General features: G+C 37.0%; 2 protein-coding genes across 3 annotated transcripts; both read right to left on the bottom strand.

Moving 5' to 3' along the window:
- Positions 1-197: 197 nt before the first annotated feature.
- LOC124410231 (protein MTO1 homolog, mitochondrial) lies at positions 198-7,161 on the bottom strand. Of its 2 annotated transcripts, none has more exons than XM_046888443.1 (10): positions 6,901-7,161; positions 6,423-6,722; positions 6,164-6,340; positions 5,163-5,570; positions 4,762-4,934; positions 4,018-4,470; positions 2,997-3,100; positions 2,824-2,884; positions 1,753-1,850; positions 198-1,390 (listed from the first exon to the last, which is right to left on the bottom strand). In XM_046888443.1, the coding sequence occupies exons 1-10, from the start codon at positions 7,109-7,111 to the stop codon at positions 1,375-1,377; spliced, it is 2,001 nt and encodes a 666-aa protein (XP_046744399.1). In that variant the 5' UTR covers positions 7,112-7,161; the 3' UTR covers positions 198-1,374. The 2 variants fall into 2 exon arrangements, with proteins under 2 accessions (XP_046744399.1, XP_046744400.1); XM_046888444.1 differs by having other exon boundaries at positions 6,423-6,727; positions 6,901-7,037.
- Positions 7,162-7,197: 36 nt separating this feature from the next.
- On the bottom strand, positions 7,198-8,174 carry LOC124410241 (MKRN2 opposite strand protein). Its single transcript, XM_046888462.1, has one exon. It carries the CDS (start codon positions 7,914-7,916, stop codon positions 7,290-7,292), a length of 627 nt encoding a protein of 208 aa, XP_046744418.1. The 5' UTR covers positions 7,917-8,174; the 3' UTR covers positions 7,198-7,289.
- Positions 8,175-14,215: the final 6,041 nt, after the last annotated feature.

Below are 14,215 nucleotides of genomic sequence, written 5' to 3'. Positions count from 1 at the left end.
ATGATCGTTATGTAAAAGCAAATGTCGACAACTCCTGATAGTTGTGAAAGAAAAAGTGTAAACAGAAGATCTTAATTATTAAAATATGAGAATTAAATTTACTGCCAAACATAATTTTGTTACATAATTTGTTTTCATATTCTCCAAAATATATACATTTTTTTTTTTTTTTTTTTCCTTTTTTTATTATCTTTTTCCCAAATTCTTTTCTGTCGTATACATATATACTTCATATAGGATTAGTCATTTTATATGTATATTAAATGTACGGTGGCTTGCCAGTAATTAATTCCGGTCGATATTTAAAACAACATTGATGTTAAGGTGTACGTATAGGATAAGTTTCTGTAATAAATTTTTCACAACGTTACAAACTACACAGTTTCAAGAGAAAATAAGAATAATTAGCCAAAGGGGAAAAAATCAAGATAATATGTATTACAGTAATCGCATAAGCCCTTAAGGATACCATATACGAATTTTCTTTGGTCATTGAATCACATATGGAGACGAACATGAAAGTAAACAAGGCAGCACTTAAGTGTTAATAAATGTTCTGAATATTATTCATACATATACATAGTATGATAAGCTTTCAAGTAAAGAGATATCAATTCTCAAAAAATTCATCCGTTATACTCACGTCTAGCCAAAGTATACTGCGCTATTACTTTAAAGCCTGTTACAAATTTAAAATTGCTGTCGAGCTTATTTTGACACATGATTAAAAATGTTTGAAAATTGCTTTCACAAGTAAAAAATGTAGTGATAATAATACACATTATGCGTAACATACATGTATACAGTGGTTGTATGTACCAATAACACTAATAAATAAATAAGGACAAAGAATACTACTAACATATAAATGAAACATATTTATAAATCAGAAGAAAAATTTGTAAACCGTTACGTAGGATCATAATATACACACACGTAAGTCCATACCTTAAATTTGTAACACATCAGGATAATTGAAAAAGTCGAGTATCAATAATTGTCGAATTTCAGCAAACGCACCCTGTAATCTGATTGCAATCTTCTTGAAAATACAGTGGTAATAACGGGTGTACCACTTGGCTTCTTCACGAATCACGAATAATGTATCGATTTGTTCACACCATTCCTATGATGTATTATAAACAGTATTTACATGTTACGGTATATACGTTTATTCAATAAAAAGCGATTAAAAGTTTTTCTTTAGAATTTTATATCTTTCTTCAATATTATCTTACAATTTACAATATTTTATTACGCCTATAGCTTACATATAATACACCTACTACACTAGTACACAGTGTATGTAATTGTATTTGTTTGTTTGTAAAATGAAGTTAACGTAACCCTCGTTTCCAGTTAGCCTGCAGTTCGTCAAAGCGCTGCAGTGATGCCAGGAAAATGAAGCATGAAAAATATTCATGTGCAGGGGGTGTGAGACGATCATCTCATCCAGCAATGAAGTGAAAATTATGCTTAGACAGCTGCATCAATAACCTTACGTCTCTTTTTTAACATCAAATTTTATGGTCATGTTTCAAAATAGAAATACATTTCATAATTTTAATGTGCCAGAAAAATCAATTTACAAACAGTGTTGATGTATTTAAATAAAACCTTGTTTCTGCCGGAACAATAATTCGTTTACCAAGAATTTGATAAATTCGTATCTGACCAATTATTAGGATTTTTCAAACGAGAGGATTAGAAACAGTATCGCTTTATGTTCATTCTTCCAACGCATGTTGTTACCTCTGCATCGACCCAATGTCAGGTTTCTGTTTCACATAATGCAACAATCGCAGTATTGCCGATGGTGTAACTCCAGGTATTCTACTCGCTGCGGCTATCTGAAACGGGAATTTCAAAAAATTAAGTCATGAGTAAGTCTAACAGTACTTAAATTAGGCCAAAACGATGCGAGTTCCGTAAATGTCATCTACAAAGCCACTGATCTCTTACTAACCAGTCTACAGAGCCTTCTCTTGGAACAATCGGTAAGGAAAAATCGACGAATAGCGAAAATCCAAGTATCGATTAGATCTCAGCAGTCATTTTATTTTCAATACACCGATTGGCATTTTTAGACATCAGTATGTCTATCAAATGGTTGATAATAGGTCGTGAATAACAGGGATGCAAAGTTAGTACTCGCTCTAGGCTCACGATGCAAGTGGAATAGCTTCAATTATCATTTTTTCAACTATCAGCTTCTAGTGACATATTTTTTTCATTATTTACGTCTTTTATTTTGGATAACTTCTCGCCATCCAAGAACAGATTACTGTTGCATACAAACGGAAGTCAGTATTCCTAGATATAACGCATGCTCACCAGAATAACATCACAGTTTACTGCTTCCATTTGGCCATGAAATGTGGTGAAAGAACTGATATAACTATGTCAGTGGCGAAACGTAAAGCGTTACTGTGAAGTATCAATTCATGGTTCAGAAAACTTGGAGGATGTTGTTAGCGATTTCTGCATAGCGTAGACTGCATACTACAAATGAAATATCCCATTTTCAATAAGGAATATATTATGTCAACTTTTCCAGGATTAATCCTAATATATTAGCATTTTTCCAGAACTTTAAGAGCAATTGTTGTTGCCGTTTTTGGAAGTTTTTATTATTACTTTTTTCGCTCAAGAAGAATTTATTTATAAACTCTGCATCGAAAAATCAATTGAAAATTAACGATTGAGAATAAAATGGCTGCTTAGATTTACCGATCCTTGGATTTTTACGATCAGTCGACTTTGTCATAGTTAAGAATATGAATTTGACTTTACTACATGTATTTATGAATTAAGAAAACTCACAGTTTGAGGTTGAGCAATCATCAGCTTCTCAATCTCCTCGGTCGAGAAACTCAAGGTAGATCTGTATGAATGGAATAAAAGATAAATGAAAAACAACAGATAAAATTAATCATAAAATTTTTCAAGTCTTTGGAAATCATGATATAAACACAATATCTTTGCTATGTACTTACAGTGAATAGTCAATTGCCGAGGGAATAAGCATTTCCTCGTGCTTCCTTACTTCGTTGACGTCATGCATTTGATCTTCCACTGCCGTCGCATATATTGCTTGGATCTAAAACCGATTATAAGGTTTTGCATAACGGTTACATTTGTATACATGAAAGTCTTACAAGAGTTTGTTATTTCAATATTTTTTACAGATTTTCAGACTACTACGTCTAATTAAACGTCCGTTAATGCAAAAAATCACTGCAAAGAAAATCAGTAACGGTTTCGTAATTAAACTTGAACTATATTAATAAATGTACGAACTTAAAAAATTTATTATAGACGATGGATGGCGGATTCGGTTACGATAAAAATAAAATAGACGTGATGCATTAAAGGATGAATTCATGATTTTGGTGGGTGATGAGTATGCGGACAAATATACGATTTTTTCACAATTGTTGCTACCTATTTGGACATCGCAAAACTAGTTTTATACTCCATTCTACATTAATTGAAGTTTCAAAATTCATAATTTTCTTGTTCGAATGCTTTTTTATTGTTAAGGCGTTGTATCGGTCTAGTCAGGCTTCAAAAGAGTTAGCAGCACACCTAAAATATAGGTGCAAATATAGAAACATGTATTCATGTAGCGTAACGGAAGATTGCTTAGTTCCAAAAATAGCAAAAATCGGTGAACAACTATTCTATTTCAACACTTCGTTTATGTACACAAACCAAAGCCACCGATGGGCTGAGTGAGAGACGCAAGATGCATGGATGCACCCCAGCCCGGCTCTCGCTCAGCACGTTAGCAGGTTTGGTTTTTATAAGTTATTAATGTTTCAAGATAGAGCAATTAGGTATTCACCGATATTCACCATTTTTTGAGCAGAGTGCTTTTTCGTTACACTAAATGAAAACATATATGATAGGAAAATTAATTCGGATCCATATTTTGGTTGCGAAGCTAGACCTTCTGATTCCATCTGGACTGATGCACCGCTTTAAAATCCAAACATAAATTTCTGACGGCTGTACCTTTAGTCTATTATGTAATACAGGATCGTTTTCCAGTCCAGGTAATTGATCCGGCAAACATTTCTGCAAATCATCGACGGTAACATCATAGTTCGTTATGCTCAAAATATTATAAGCCGTTCTGCATGAAAAATTTTTGCCGATATTAATTCCCAATTTCTTTTGCCACTGCTCAACTGATAGTTTAACAGACTTCAGCAGATCTTCAGCTTCTCTCAGTTTACTTCGAATATTCTGCATTCTCGTTAACCTTTCCCTCGATACGCATCCTGAGATATAACCTTTCTCGGTTAGCCTCTGATCTGCATTTTCTGGCCGTAAACTCAAACGGAATTCTGCTCTGCTTGTGAACATCCTATAAGGCTCTGATGTTCCTTGACTGATAAGATCATCTATTAGAACACCGATGTAGCCCTCAGTTCGGCTAATTATAAGCGGCGGTTTGTTCAGTACCTGTAAATGTTGTTGAAATCAACAAATTAGTAATACAGTCGACCCGTGATTATCCGACGAATGTTTTGCAAGGCGATGTCGGAACATCAAATTTGTTGAACTGTAGAGTGCCGTCCATAACTTTTTAAAAAGGAGTACCTTGTAATCCAACAAATTATAAACATGATGAGATAAAATCGATACTACACATACATAATTAGCGTGTCGGATTACAAAGGGCGCCGAATTAGACAAAGGCCTGTAATTAAATTAAAAATAATCGTCCATGAAATAATCCCTTCCTTCTTTTACCTTGGCAGCTGCGTTTACTCCAGCAACTATTCCCTGAGCTGCGGCCTCTTCGTAACCAGTAGTCCCGTTTATTTGACCAGCTAAATAGAGTCCTTCAACTCTTTTAGTCTCCAACTTGTAAGTCAACTCTCTTGGGTCTATGTAATCATACTCTACACCGTATCCTGGTTGAGCTGTAAGAAAATGTTCATGTTCAACTAAGAATGACAACCTTTGTTTTTGATGTATTATTCACCTAATTATAACAATTGATTTCAGGCAATGTTCTACGTTGTTATAAACTTCATATTGATTGTATATGGAAATATAGATTTGTATTTGTGTAACTTCACTTGATATATTACCAATTTTTACATTTTTATTATTGGATGGAATTTAAGTACTCATCAAATAAATCTTACCTACTTCGGCATTTTCCAGACCAATCATAGATCTGACAAGGTCGACTTGTTTGTCTGCCGGTAAAGTGCAAGATAGACCGCTTGGATACATCAACGGTGAATCAAGTCCCTCTGGCTCAAGCCAAATTTGGTGCTTCATAGTTGCAAACTTAAGAATTTTGCTCTCAATGCTTGGACAATATCTAGGACCTGTTACTTCTTCAGTGACGTGTCTATTGCAATGTAGATTATCTCTAACTATTTTAGCCACTGCTTCTCCAGTATATGTCAGATAACAGGGCAGCTGATCTTCTGGCTTTATCCACACAGTTTCATTCATAAATGAAAACGGCTCTGGCCTATTATCTGCAGCGTGGTATTGGCACTGCGTAAAGTCGATAGTAGACTTCACGATTCTTGGAGGGGTACCTGAGTAACAAGATAAACCTATACCTGCTATTTTTGAGAAAATGACAATAAAGATATCTAGATAATAGACTAGTTGACATATACCTGAGACTTTATACATTCACGTTCTGAGATTTATTAGTGACCTCTCAATAGTCCCAGGCAGGAATGAAAGGGAAAGTTTTCCTATGAATCAGTGTTCCCCCGTTACGTATCTTCGCACTAGCCGGTAAAACTTTTGCACTTATCTCTCAATAGTTCCGATCGCTCTTATGCTTCGAAATACGAATGGAAAAAAGTTTTGGCCGATGGAAGTATTGAGAAGTAATGAGTAATGAGAGAAACAGTTTGCAGATGAAACCGGGTAAACGGAATTATTGACAGAGGCACTGTTGAGAGGTCAGACTGTAATTGTTTTCATTTTTGCAGTTTCAGCGCTTAAACAAACCAGGATTTTTCAGATAATTTATGATCTACTCAATTTTTTGAATGACTCGTAAGCCTGAATCTAAGAACTCGGTATCAATATAGAACCTTGTATACTGTAATATACAGCAGTGAATTCAATAAGTTACAAGTCCTTGAAGATCAACTTTGAAGATCAACTTACATACCGGTTTTTAACCTTCCCATTCTAAATCCAAGGGCTTCAAGTGTGTTCGCTAAACCAATGCTAGGCTCGTCGTCCAATCTCCCAGCTGGTCTCTTTTCCAAACCAATGTTAATCTGGCCCTTTAAAAAAGTTCCCGTTGTAATGACAACAGACTTTCCAAACACCTTGGTTCCATCTTCTATAAGAAGAAAATTACTCAGTAAACATGATGATTCAGATGGTAGTTCCAATGGTGCTATATCCAAAAGAATCACACTTACTGAGTATAACACCACAGCACTTAGGTGAATCTCCTTGTAGTATGAGATCTTCAACTGGTGATTCAGATATGTGTAAATTTTCTGTGGAAAACAATTCAGCTTGCAGATGCTCTTTGTATAATCCTCTATCTATTTGGGCCCTAAGACCCCACACTGCAGGTCCTTTTCTTCGATTCAGTATTTTGTAATGTATTCCTGATTTATCGCAAATGCGAGAACAAACTCCATCTAGTGCATCAACTTCTCGCATCAGATGACCCTTTCCAATTCCACCAAACGATGGATTACAAGACATTTCACCTGTACTAAGAAAACAATAATTAGTCATATGGTTGAAGTTTGTAACATTACTTGTAATAATGTATTCACAACTTCAGGATTGGCTGAAACTGAGTACACCATCATAAAGCGAAATATACTTTGTATTGGATTTTTTTTTAAGTTTGGTAACGAGATATTCACTTTTATGCCAACGTACCGACAGTGCTCTTTTTGTGAGTAACGAGCAAAGTCTTGGCGCCCATTCTAGCTGCAGCAGAACATGCCTCCGTCCCAGCATGCCCACCTCCAACGACGATGACGTCAAACTTTTCATTGTTACTATCACTAACTACTGTTCTAATAGACTGCTGATAGAGTTGTGTACGTTTAAATTTGAATATACAAGTTCTTAGTTGAGAGGTAGCCATTATTGTTCACAGTTTCTCTTAGTATAAATTTAACTTTTGATTAAAATTAAAGACAGTCTATCAATCAAGTTATATTAAAGCTACAGACAGAAGAAATAATTTCTTTTAGTTATCTGCAAGTGATTACTGAGCTATATATTAGTTCTGACAAAGATCGAGGATTCGTGTTAGAAATAATTCACGCAGGCAGGTATAAATAATAATTTCCGCAAAAATGATCAACATATTTGAGCCGTCTGTAAAGGGTGAGAAACTTCAGAGCATCCTGAAATTTGGGAATAACAAAGCTTTCGCAAAATTCCTCTTTGCTAGCAAATAAAGCACCGCTATAATTCAACTGTGTTAAAAATTCAAGAACAAAATTGAAGCAGTTTAAAGAATCTTGGTTATAATTTTGGCGAGACCATTTTTTGTCATTTGATATTTTTTGTATTGTTGTGTCCCAATGATCGCTCCAAGACTCAGGTACAATGTTAAATGCTAGACAGTTTAGCCAGCTAGAAAAGTCATTCCTTATCACTCCAGGTTCATCATACTCAAATATATTCCCCTTAGAATCTACCACACCAATATGCAAATCATCGGTAATCGTATAGTCGTTCAAAAAATCGCCTCGCGATGGTCTTAGTACAACTGTCACTGGATATTCCCTGGCGTTAACAAAGGGATTTGGTAGACGGAATGGTTCCAATAAGTATTCTAATATAGTTGCATTACAAACGGGACAGATAGCTGGTACTTGTTTACAATAGATAGAAGTTGAACAACAGTGTTTGAAACAGATAACACAGGGGTCGAGATTCATTGGTACGATTCAAAAGTAATCTGCAACTATTTTTTACCAGTTTAGAAAAAGCAATGATAAAATAACTTTCAATAGGTTTGATCAAGCAAAGTTAAATCAGGAAAAGTGAGGTTAAATTTTGTGATACTATGATCGTTTTGGGGTTATAATACTCCGATCTTATCGCACACACTCTTTACACTTGTAATAAGCCACGCATTACAGGTGTTCTGAACTATCAACAATTCGTTTCATTGAGCTGTTCGAAGACTTGGAATAACGCACCTCAAATCGTTTCGTGAGTGTAATGTATAATACATGGGCAACGGTATAATGGTATGAATCTGTTACGTCCTTAGATCATATGTGAGAATTTGGCCAATTTAGGGATGTTCGATTCTGAATCGATCTTCAGAAGAATCGATCTTCTTGGCGAGAAAAATCGATCTTTTGTATCGATTCTCCAGTCTACGATTTTCGAGAGAATCGATTCTTATAGGATGGAATCGATTCTTTTTTTTAGTTCTGGGCAATAAGACAGAGAAAAATCTTATAAAACCGAGAGACGTGAAAATATTAAAGTGCGAGAACGCTTAGAACAAAGAATAACTAGAGCAAAGAGTAAACGGTAGACATTGAGGTTAGGATTTTCGTTATTCGCTTGATTTGGAGTTTGGCTCTTTTGGGACACGTTACATGAAAAGATCGATTTTAACAAGATCGATCTTTTCCCCTTCGATTTTTAGTAGAATCGATTCTCACACATCCGATTCCGAATCGACCCAGAGATCGATTATTTATAGAAGATCGAACATCCTTACCTAGAATCAAAGAGCACCCTTACCGCATCGCTTGGTACAGCTCTGACAAAGTCATGTGACTACTTTGAACCGATCAATCACATTTTGTGGGAAAGAAATAATATTAAGATACATGAAAAAAAAAAATATAGAAAAATGATTGAATGTTGCATAACAAATCTGACTATTATATTGGCGTGAAGGAGTACAATGCATATTACCCTAAGTGGCATATGAAAAGTATCATATGAAAAAATAAATAATGAAGTTTGTAAGTATATTATATTAGGTTCCAGCCTGCGCAAAGGTGAAATGCACCTCCGCGGGATACGATGTGTATAACGTTGAATATATTGTTTTATGTGACCTGATTTCGAATAAATAAAAAAAAAATTTCTGTGTGTTTTTTCTTCATATTTCTTCAATTGTCGATCCTTCGCTCTTTTTCATGTCCTTTCTCGGTTCCTTAGGGTCCGATTTGTCACGAATAGGTCAAACAAATCGATTCTGATACGAAGGATTTTTTGCTCTCAAAAAAGTAAGACTAACCCCTTTTAATTTTTGGTTACAATTTCACAGATTTTGGATAATTCTGGTTACCTGACTTCTAGTTAGAATTGGGCAAATCGAAGAAATTTCAGCGGAAAACTGCTCCTAGTATCAGGAGAACATCTGAACCAAGGAGGTCTCTCGAAAATAGGGACTAATTAATACATTGATTGCGTCGTTGATACCGTGTGCCTGAATGCATGTCTCCTTGCTTATAGGCTTGTACTTCTAATTGAAATTATGCGAATCGGAGAAATTACAGCCGAAACCTGCTCCTGGTATCAGGAGAACATCCGAACCGAGAAGGTCTTTCCAAAATAGGGACTAATTAATACATTGATTGCGTCGTTGATACCGTGTGCCTGAATGCATGTCTCCTTGCTTATAGGCTTGTACTTCTAATTGAAATTATGCGAATCGGAGAAATTACAGCCGAAACCTGCGCCTGGTATCAGGAGAACATCCGAACCGAGAAGGTCTCTCCAAAATAGGGATTGAGTGATATATTAATAGCGTGGTTGATACTGTGTGCCTGAATGCATGCCTGCTTGCTTGAGAGGGTGTGCCATTGCTTATAGACTTATACTTCTGTGTAAAATTGATCGAATCGGAGAAATTCAAGCGTAAAACTGTTCCTGTTATCACGAGAACATCCAGATCGAAGAGGTCCCTATAAAATCGGGATTAATCGACACATTGATTGCGGTATCAGGAGAAATTCTGAGCTGTCATTCATACGCACTTATTCATGAATTATTTGCAATCCGCGAGGTCCAATTAGTTACAAAAGAGTGGAGAGAATCGATTCTGAAATATTTTAGAAACGTTTCAGAAATACTAGATTCAAAATCTCTATATATAAAGGGACAAGTACGATGAACGCAAAGCCCAAACCCCTAGACATCGAAAATTGAAATTAAGGTGATTACAGAATCGTCGGAATTTTCGCAAAAAATCCAAAGGGGTTAGCCTTATTTTATTTGAGATTTATGGAGCCGAAAATTTCTCGTCTCCGAATTAATTTGTATGACCGTTTCTTGGCTAATTGGAACCCCAGGAACTCGAATAACACATTGAAAAAAGCGTAGGATCAACTGCAGAGAAATGACGACGCAAAGACCAACAGCAGAGAAATGACGATGAAAATCTGCAGTTTTCTGGCTGTAACTTTTGATCCGTTGCTCGCAGCGTATTGGGACTGCGCACAATCGATTTCTCTCGGAAAACTACGTCGGAATATTGCCCTAGAGAGCTAATTGCAGCACTTTTCAAAGTCGTCGAAATTTTGGCCAAAAATTCAAAGAGGTTAGCCTTACTTTTTGTGCGATTTTTGAAGCCGAAAATTTCTGGTTGCCGAATTGATTTGTATGACCGTTTCTTGGCTAAGTGGAACCCCAGGAACTCGGAAAACAGATTGGAAAAAGCTTGGAACCAACAGCAGAGAAATGACGATGAAAATCTGCAATTTTCTGGCTATAACTTTTGATCCGTTGCTCGCAGCGTATTGGGACTGCGCACAATCGATTTCTCTCGCAAAACTACGTCGGAATATTGCCCTGGAGAATTAATTGCAGCACTTTTCGAAGTCGTCGAAATTCTCGCCGAAAATTCGAAGGGGTTAGCCTTACTTTTATTTGAGATTTTTGGAGCCGAAAATTTCTGGTCTCCGAATTGATTTGTATGACCGTTTCTTGGCTAATTGGAACCCCTGTAACTCAAATAACACGTTAAAAAAAGGGTAGGATCAACTGCAGAGAAATTACGACGCAAAGACCAACAGCAGAGAAATGACGATGAGAATCTGCAGTTTTCTGGCTGTAACTTTTGATCCGTTGCTCGCAGCGTATTGGGACTGCGCTCAATCGATTTCTCTCGAAAAGTTACGTCGGAATAGTGCCCTAAAGAAATAATAGCAGCACTTTTCAAAGTCGTCGAAATTATCGCCAAAAATACAAAGGGGTCAGCCTTACTTTCTTTGCGAGTTTCGAAGCCGAAAATTCCTGGACTCGAAATTGAATTATATGACCGTTTCTTGGCTAAGTGGAACCCCAGGAACTCAAATAACACATTAAAAAAAGCGTAGGACCAACAGCAGAGAAATGACGATAAAAATCTGCAGTTTTTTGGCTGTAACTTTTGATCCGTTGCTCGCAGCGTATTGGGACTGCGCTCAATCGATTTCTCTCAAAAAATTACGTCGGAATAAAGCCCTCAAGAATTAATTGCAGCACTTTTCAAAGTCGTCGAAATTATCGCCAAAAATTCGAAGGGGTTAGCCTTACTTTTTTTGCGATTTTTGGAGTCCAACATTTCTGGTCTTTGAATTGATTTGTATGACCGTTTTTTGGCTGATTGTAACCCCAGGAATTCAAATAACACATTAAAAAACGCGTAGGACCAACAGCAGAGAAATTACGACGCAAAGACCAGCAGCAGAAAAATTGAGAAAATACGTCTTTCGTTTTTTGGCTGTAACTTCTAATTCGTTGCTCGCAGCGCATTCGGACTGCGCTCAATCGATTTCTCTCGCAAAATTACGTCGGAATAGTGCCCTCAAGAATTAATTGCAGCACTTTTCAAAGTCGTCAAAATTATGGCCAAAAATACAAAGGGGTTAGCCTTACTTTTTCTTGAGATTTTTGGAGCCGAAAATATCTGGTCTCCGAATTGATTTGTATGACCGTTTCTTGGCTGATTGAAACCCCAGGAACTCCAATAACACATTAAAAAAAGCGTAGGACCAACAGCAGAGAAATTACGACGCAAAGACCAGCAGCAGAAAAATTAAGAAAATACGTCTTTCGTTTTTTGGCTGTAACTTTTAATTCGTTGCTCGCAGCGCATTCGGACTGCGCTCAATCGATTTCTCTCGCAAAATTACGTCGGAATAGTGCCCTCAAGAATTAATTGCAGCACTTTTTAAAGTCGTCGAAATTATCGCCAAAAATACAAAGGGGTCAGCCTTACTTTCTTTGCGAGTTTCGAAGCCGAAAATTCCTGGACTCAAAATTGAATTATATGACCGTTTCTTGGCTAAGTGGAACCCCAGGAACTCAAATAACACATTGAAAAAAGCGTAGGACCAACAGCGGAGAAATGACGATGAAAATTTGCAGTTTTTTGGCTGTAACTTATGATCCGTTGCTCGCAGCGTATTGGGACTGCGCACAATCGATTTCTCTCGGATAACTACGTCGGAATATTGCCTTAGAGAGCTGATTGCAGCACTTTTCAAAGTCGTCGAAATTTTGGCCAAAAATTCAAAGAGGTTAGCCTTACTTTTTGTGCGATTTTTGATGCCGAAAATTTCTGGTTGCCGAATTGATTTGTATGACCGTTTCTTGGCTAAGTGGAACCCCAGGAACTCGGAAAACAGATTGAAAAAAGCTTGGAACCAACAGCAGAGAAATGACGATGAAAATTTGCAATTTTCTGGCTATAACTTTTGATCCGTTGCTCGCAGCGTATTGGGACTGCGCACAATCGATTTCTCTCGCAAAACTACGTCGGAATATTGCCCTGGAGAATTAATTGCAGCACTTTTCGAAGTCGTCGAAATTCTCGCCGAAAATTCGAAGGGGTTAGCCTTACTTTTATTTGAGATTTTTGGAGCCGAAAATTTCTGGTCTCCGAATTGATTTGTATGACCGTTTCTTGGCTAATTGGAACCCCTGTAACTCAAATAACACGTTAAAAAAAGGGTAGGATCAACTGCAGAGAAATTACGACGCAAAGACCAACAGCAGAGAAATGACGATGAGAATCTGCAGTTTTCTGGCTGTAACTTTTGATCCGTTGCTCGCAGCGTATTGGGACTGCGCTCAATCGATTTCTCTCGAAAAGTTACGTCGGAATAGTGCCCTAAAGAAATAATAGCAGCACTTTTCAAAGTCGTCGAAATTATCGCCAAAAATACAAAGGGGTCAGCCTTACTTTCTTTGCGAGTTTCGAAGCCGAAAATTCCTGGACTCGAAATTGAATTATATGACCGTTTCTTGGCTAAGTGGAACCCCAGGAACTCAAATAACACATTAAAAAAAGCGTAGGACCAACAGCAGAGAAATTACGACGCAAAGACCAGCAGCAGAAAAATTAAGAAAATACGTCTTTCGTTTTTTGGCTGTAACTTTTAATTCGTTGCTCGCAGCGCATTCGGACTGCGCTCAATCGATTTCTCTCGCAAAATTACGTCGGAATAGTGCCCTCAAGAATTAATTGCAGCACTTTTCAAAGTCGTCGAAATCATCGCCAAAAATACAAAGGGGTCAGCCTTACTTTCTTTGCGAGTTTCGAAGCCGAAAATTCCTGGACTCGAAATTGAATTATATTACCGTTTTTTGGCTAAATGGAACCCCAGGAACTCAAATAACACATTAAAAAAAGCGTAGGACCAACAGCAGAGAAATGACGATAAAAATCTGCAGTTTTTTGGCTGTAACTTTTGATCCGTTGCACGCAGCGTATTGGGACTGCGCTGAATCGATTTCTCTCAAAAAATTACGTCGGAATAAAGCCCTCAAGAATTAATTGCAGCACTTTTCAAAGTCGTCAAAATTATGGCCAAAAATACAAAGGGGTTAGCCTTACTTTTTCTTGAGATTTTTGGAGCCGAAAATATCTGGTCTCCGAATTGATTTGTATGACCGTTTCTTGGCTGATTGAAACCCCAGGAACTCAAATAACACATTAAAAAAAGCGTAGGACCAACAGCAGAGAAATTACGACGCAAAGACCAGCAGCAGAAAAATTGAGAAAATACGTCTTTCATTTTTTGGCTGTAACTTTTAATTCGTTGCTCGCAGCGCATTTGGACTGCGCTCAATCGATTTCTCTCGCAAAATTACGTCGCAATAGTGCCCTAAGGAATCAATTGCAGCACTTTACGAAGTCGTCGAAATTATCGCCAAAAATTCGAAGGGGTTAGCCTTACTTTCTGTTGAGATTTTTGGAGCCAAAAAATTCTAGTCTCCG

The sequence above is a fragment of the Diprion similis genome, chromosome 9, assembly GCF_021155765.1.
Source record: "Diprion similis isolate iyDipSimi1 chromosome 9, iyDipSimi1.1, whole genome shotgun sequence".
Taxonomy (NCBI): domain Eukaryota; kingdom Metazoa; phylum Arthropoda; class Insecta; order Hymenoptera; family Diprionidae; genus Diprion; species Diprion similis.
The sequence above is the reverse complement of the archived record's forward strand: the minus strand, read 5'-3'. Positions and strand labels throughout refer to the sequence as shown.

Coding starts and splice junctions, on each gene's coding strand:
- LOC124410231 (XM_046888443.1), bottom strand. CDS start 7,111: ATGGCTACCTCTCAACTAAGAACTTGTATATTCAAATTTAAACGTACA. Junction 5,571..6,163: donor AATGGGAAGGTTAAAAACCG/GTATGTAAGTTG, acceptor CTTGTTACTCAG/GTACCCCTCCAAGAATCGTG. Junction 4,935..5,162: donor TCTGGAAAATGCCGAAGTAG/GTAAGATTTATT, acceptor ATTTTCTTACAG/CTCAACCAGGATACGGTGTA.
- LOC124410241 (XM_046888462.1), bottom strand. CDS start 7,916: ATGAATCTCGACCCCTGTGTTATCTGTTTCAAACACTGTTGTTCAACT.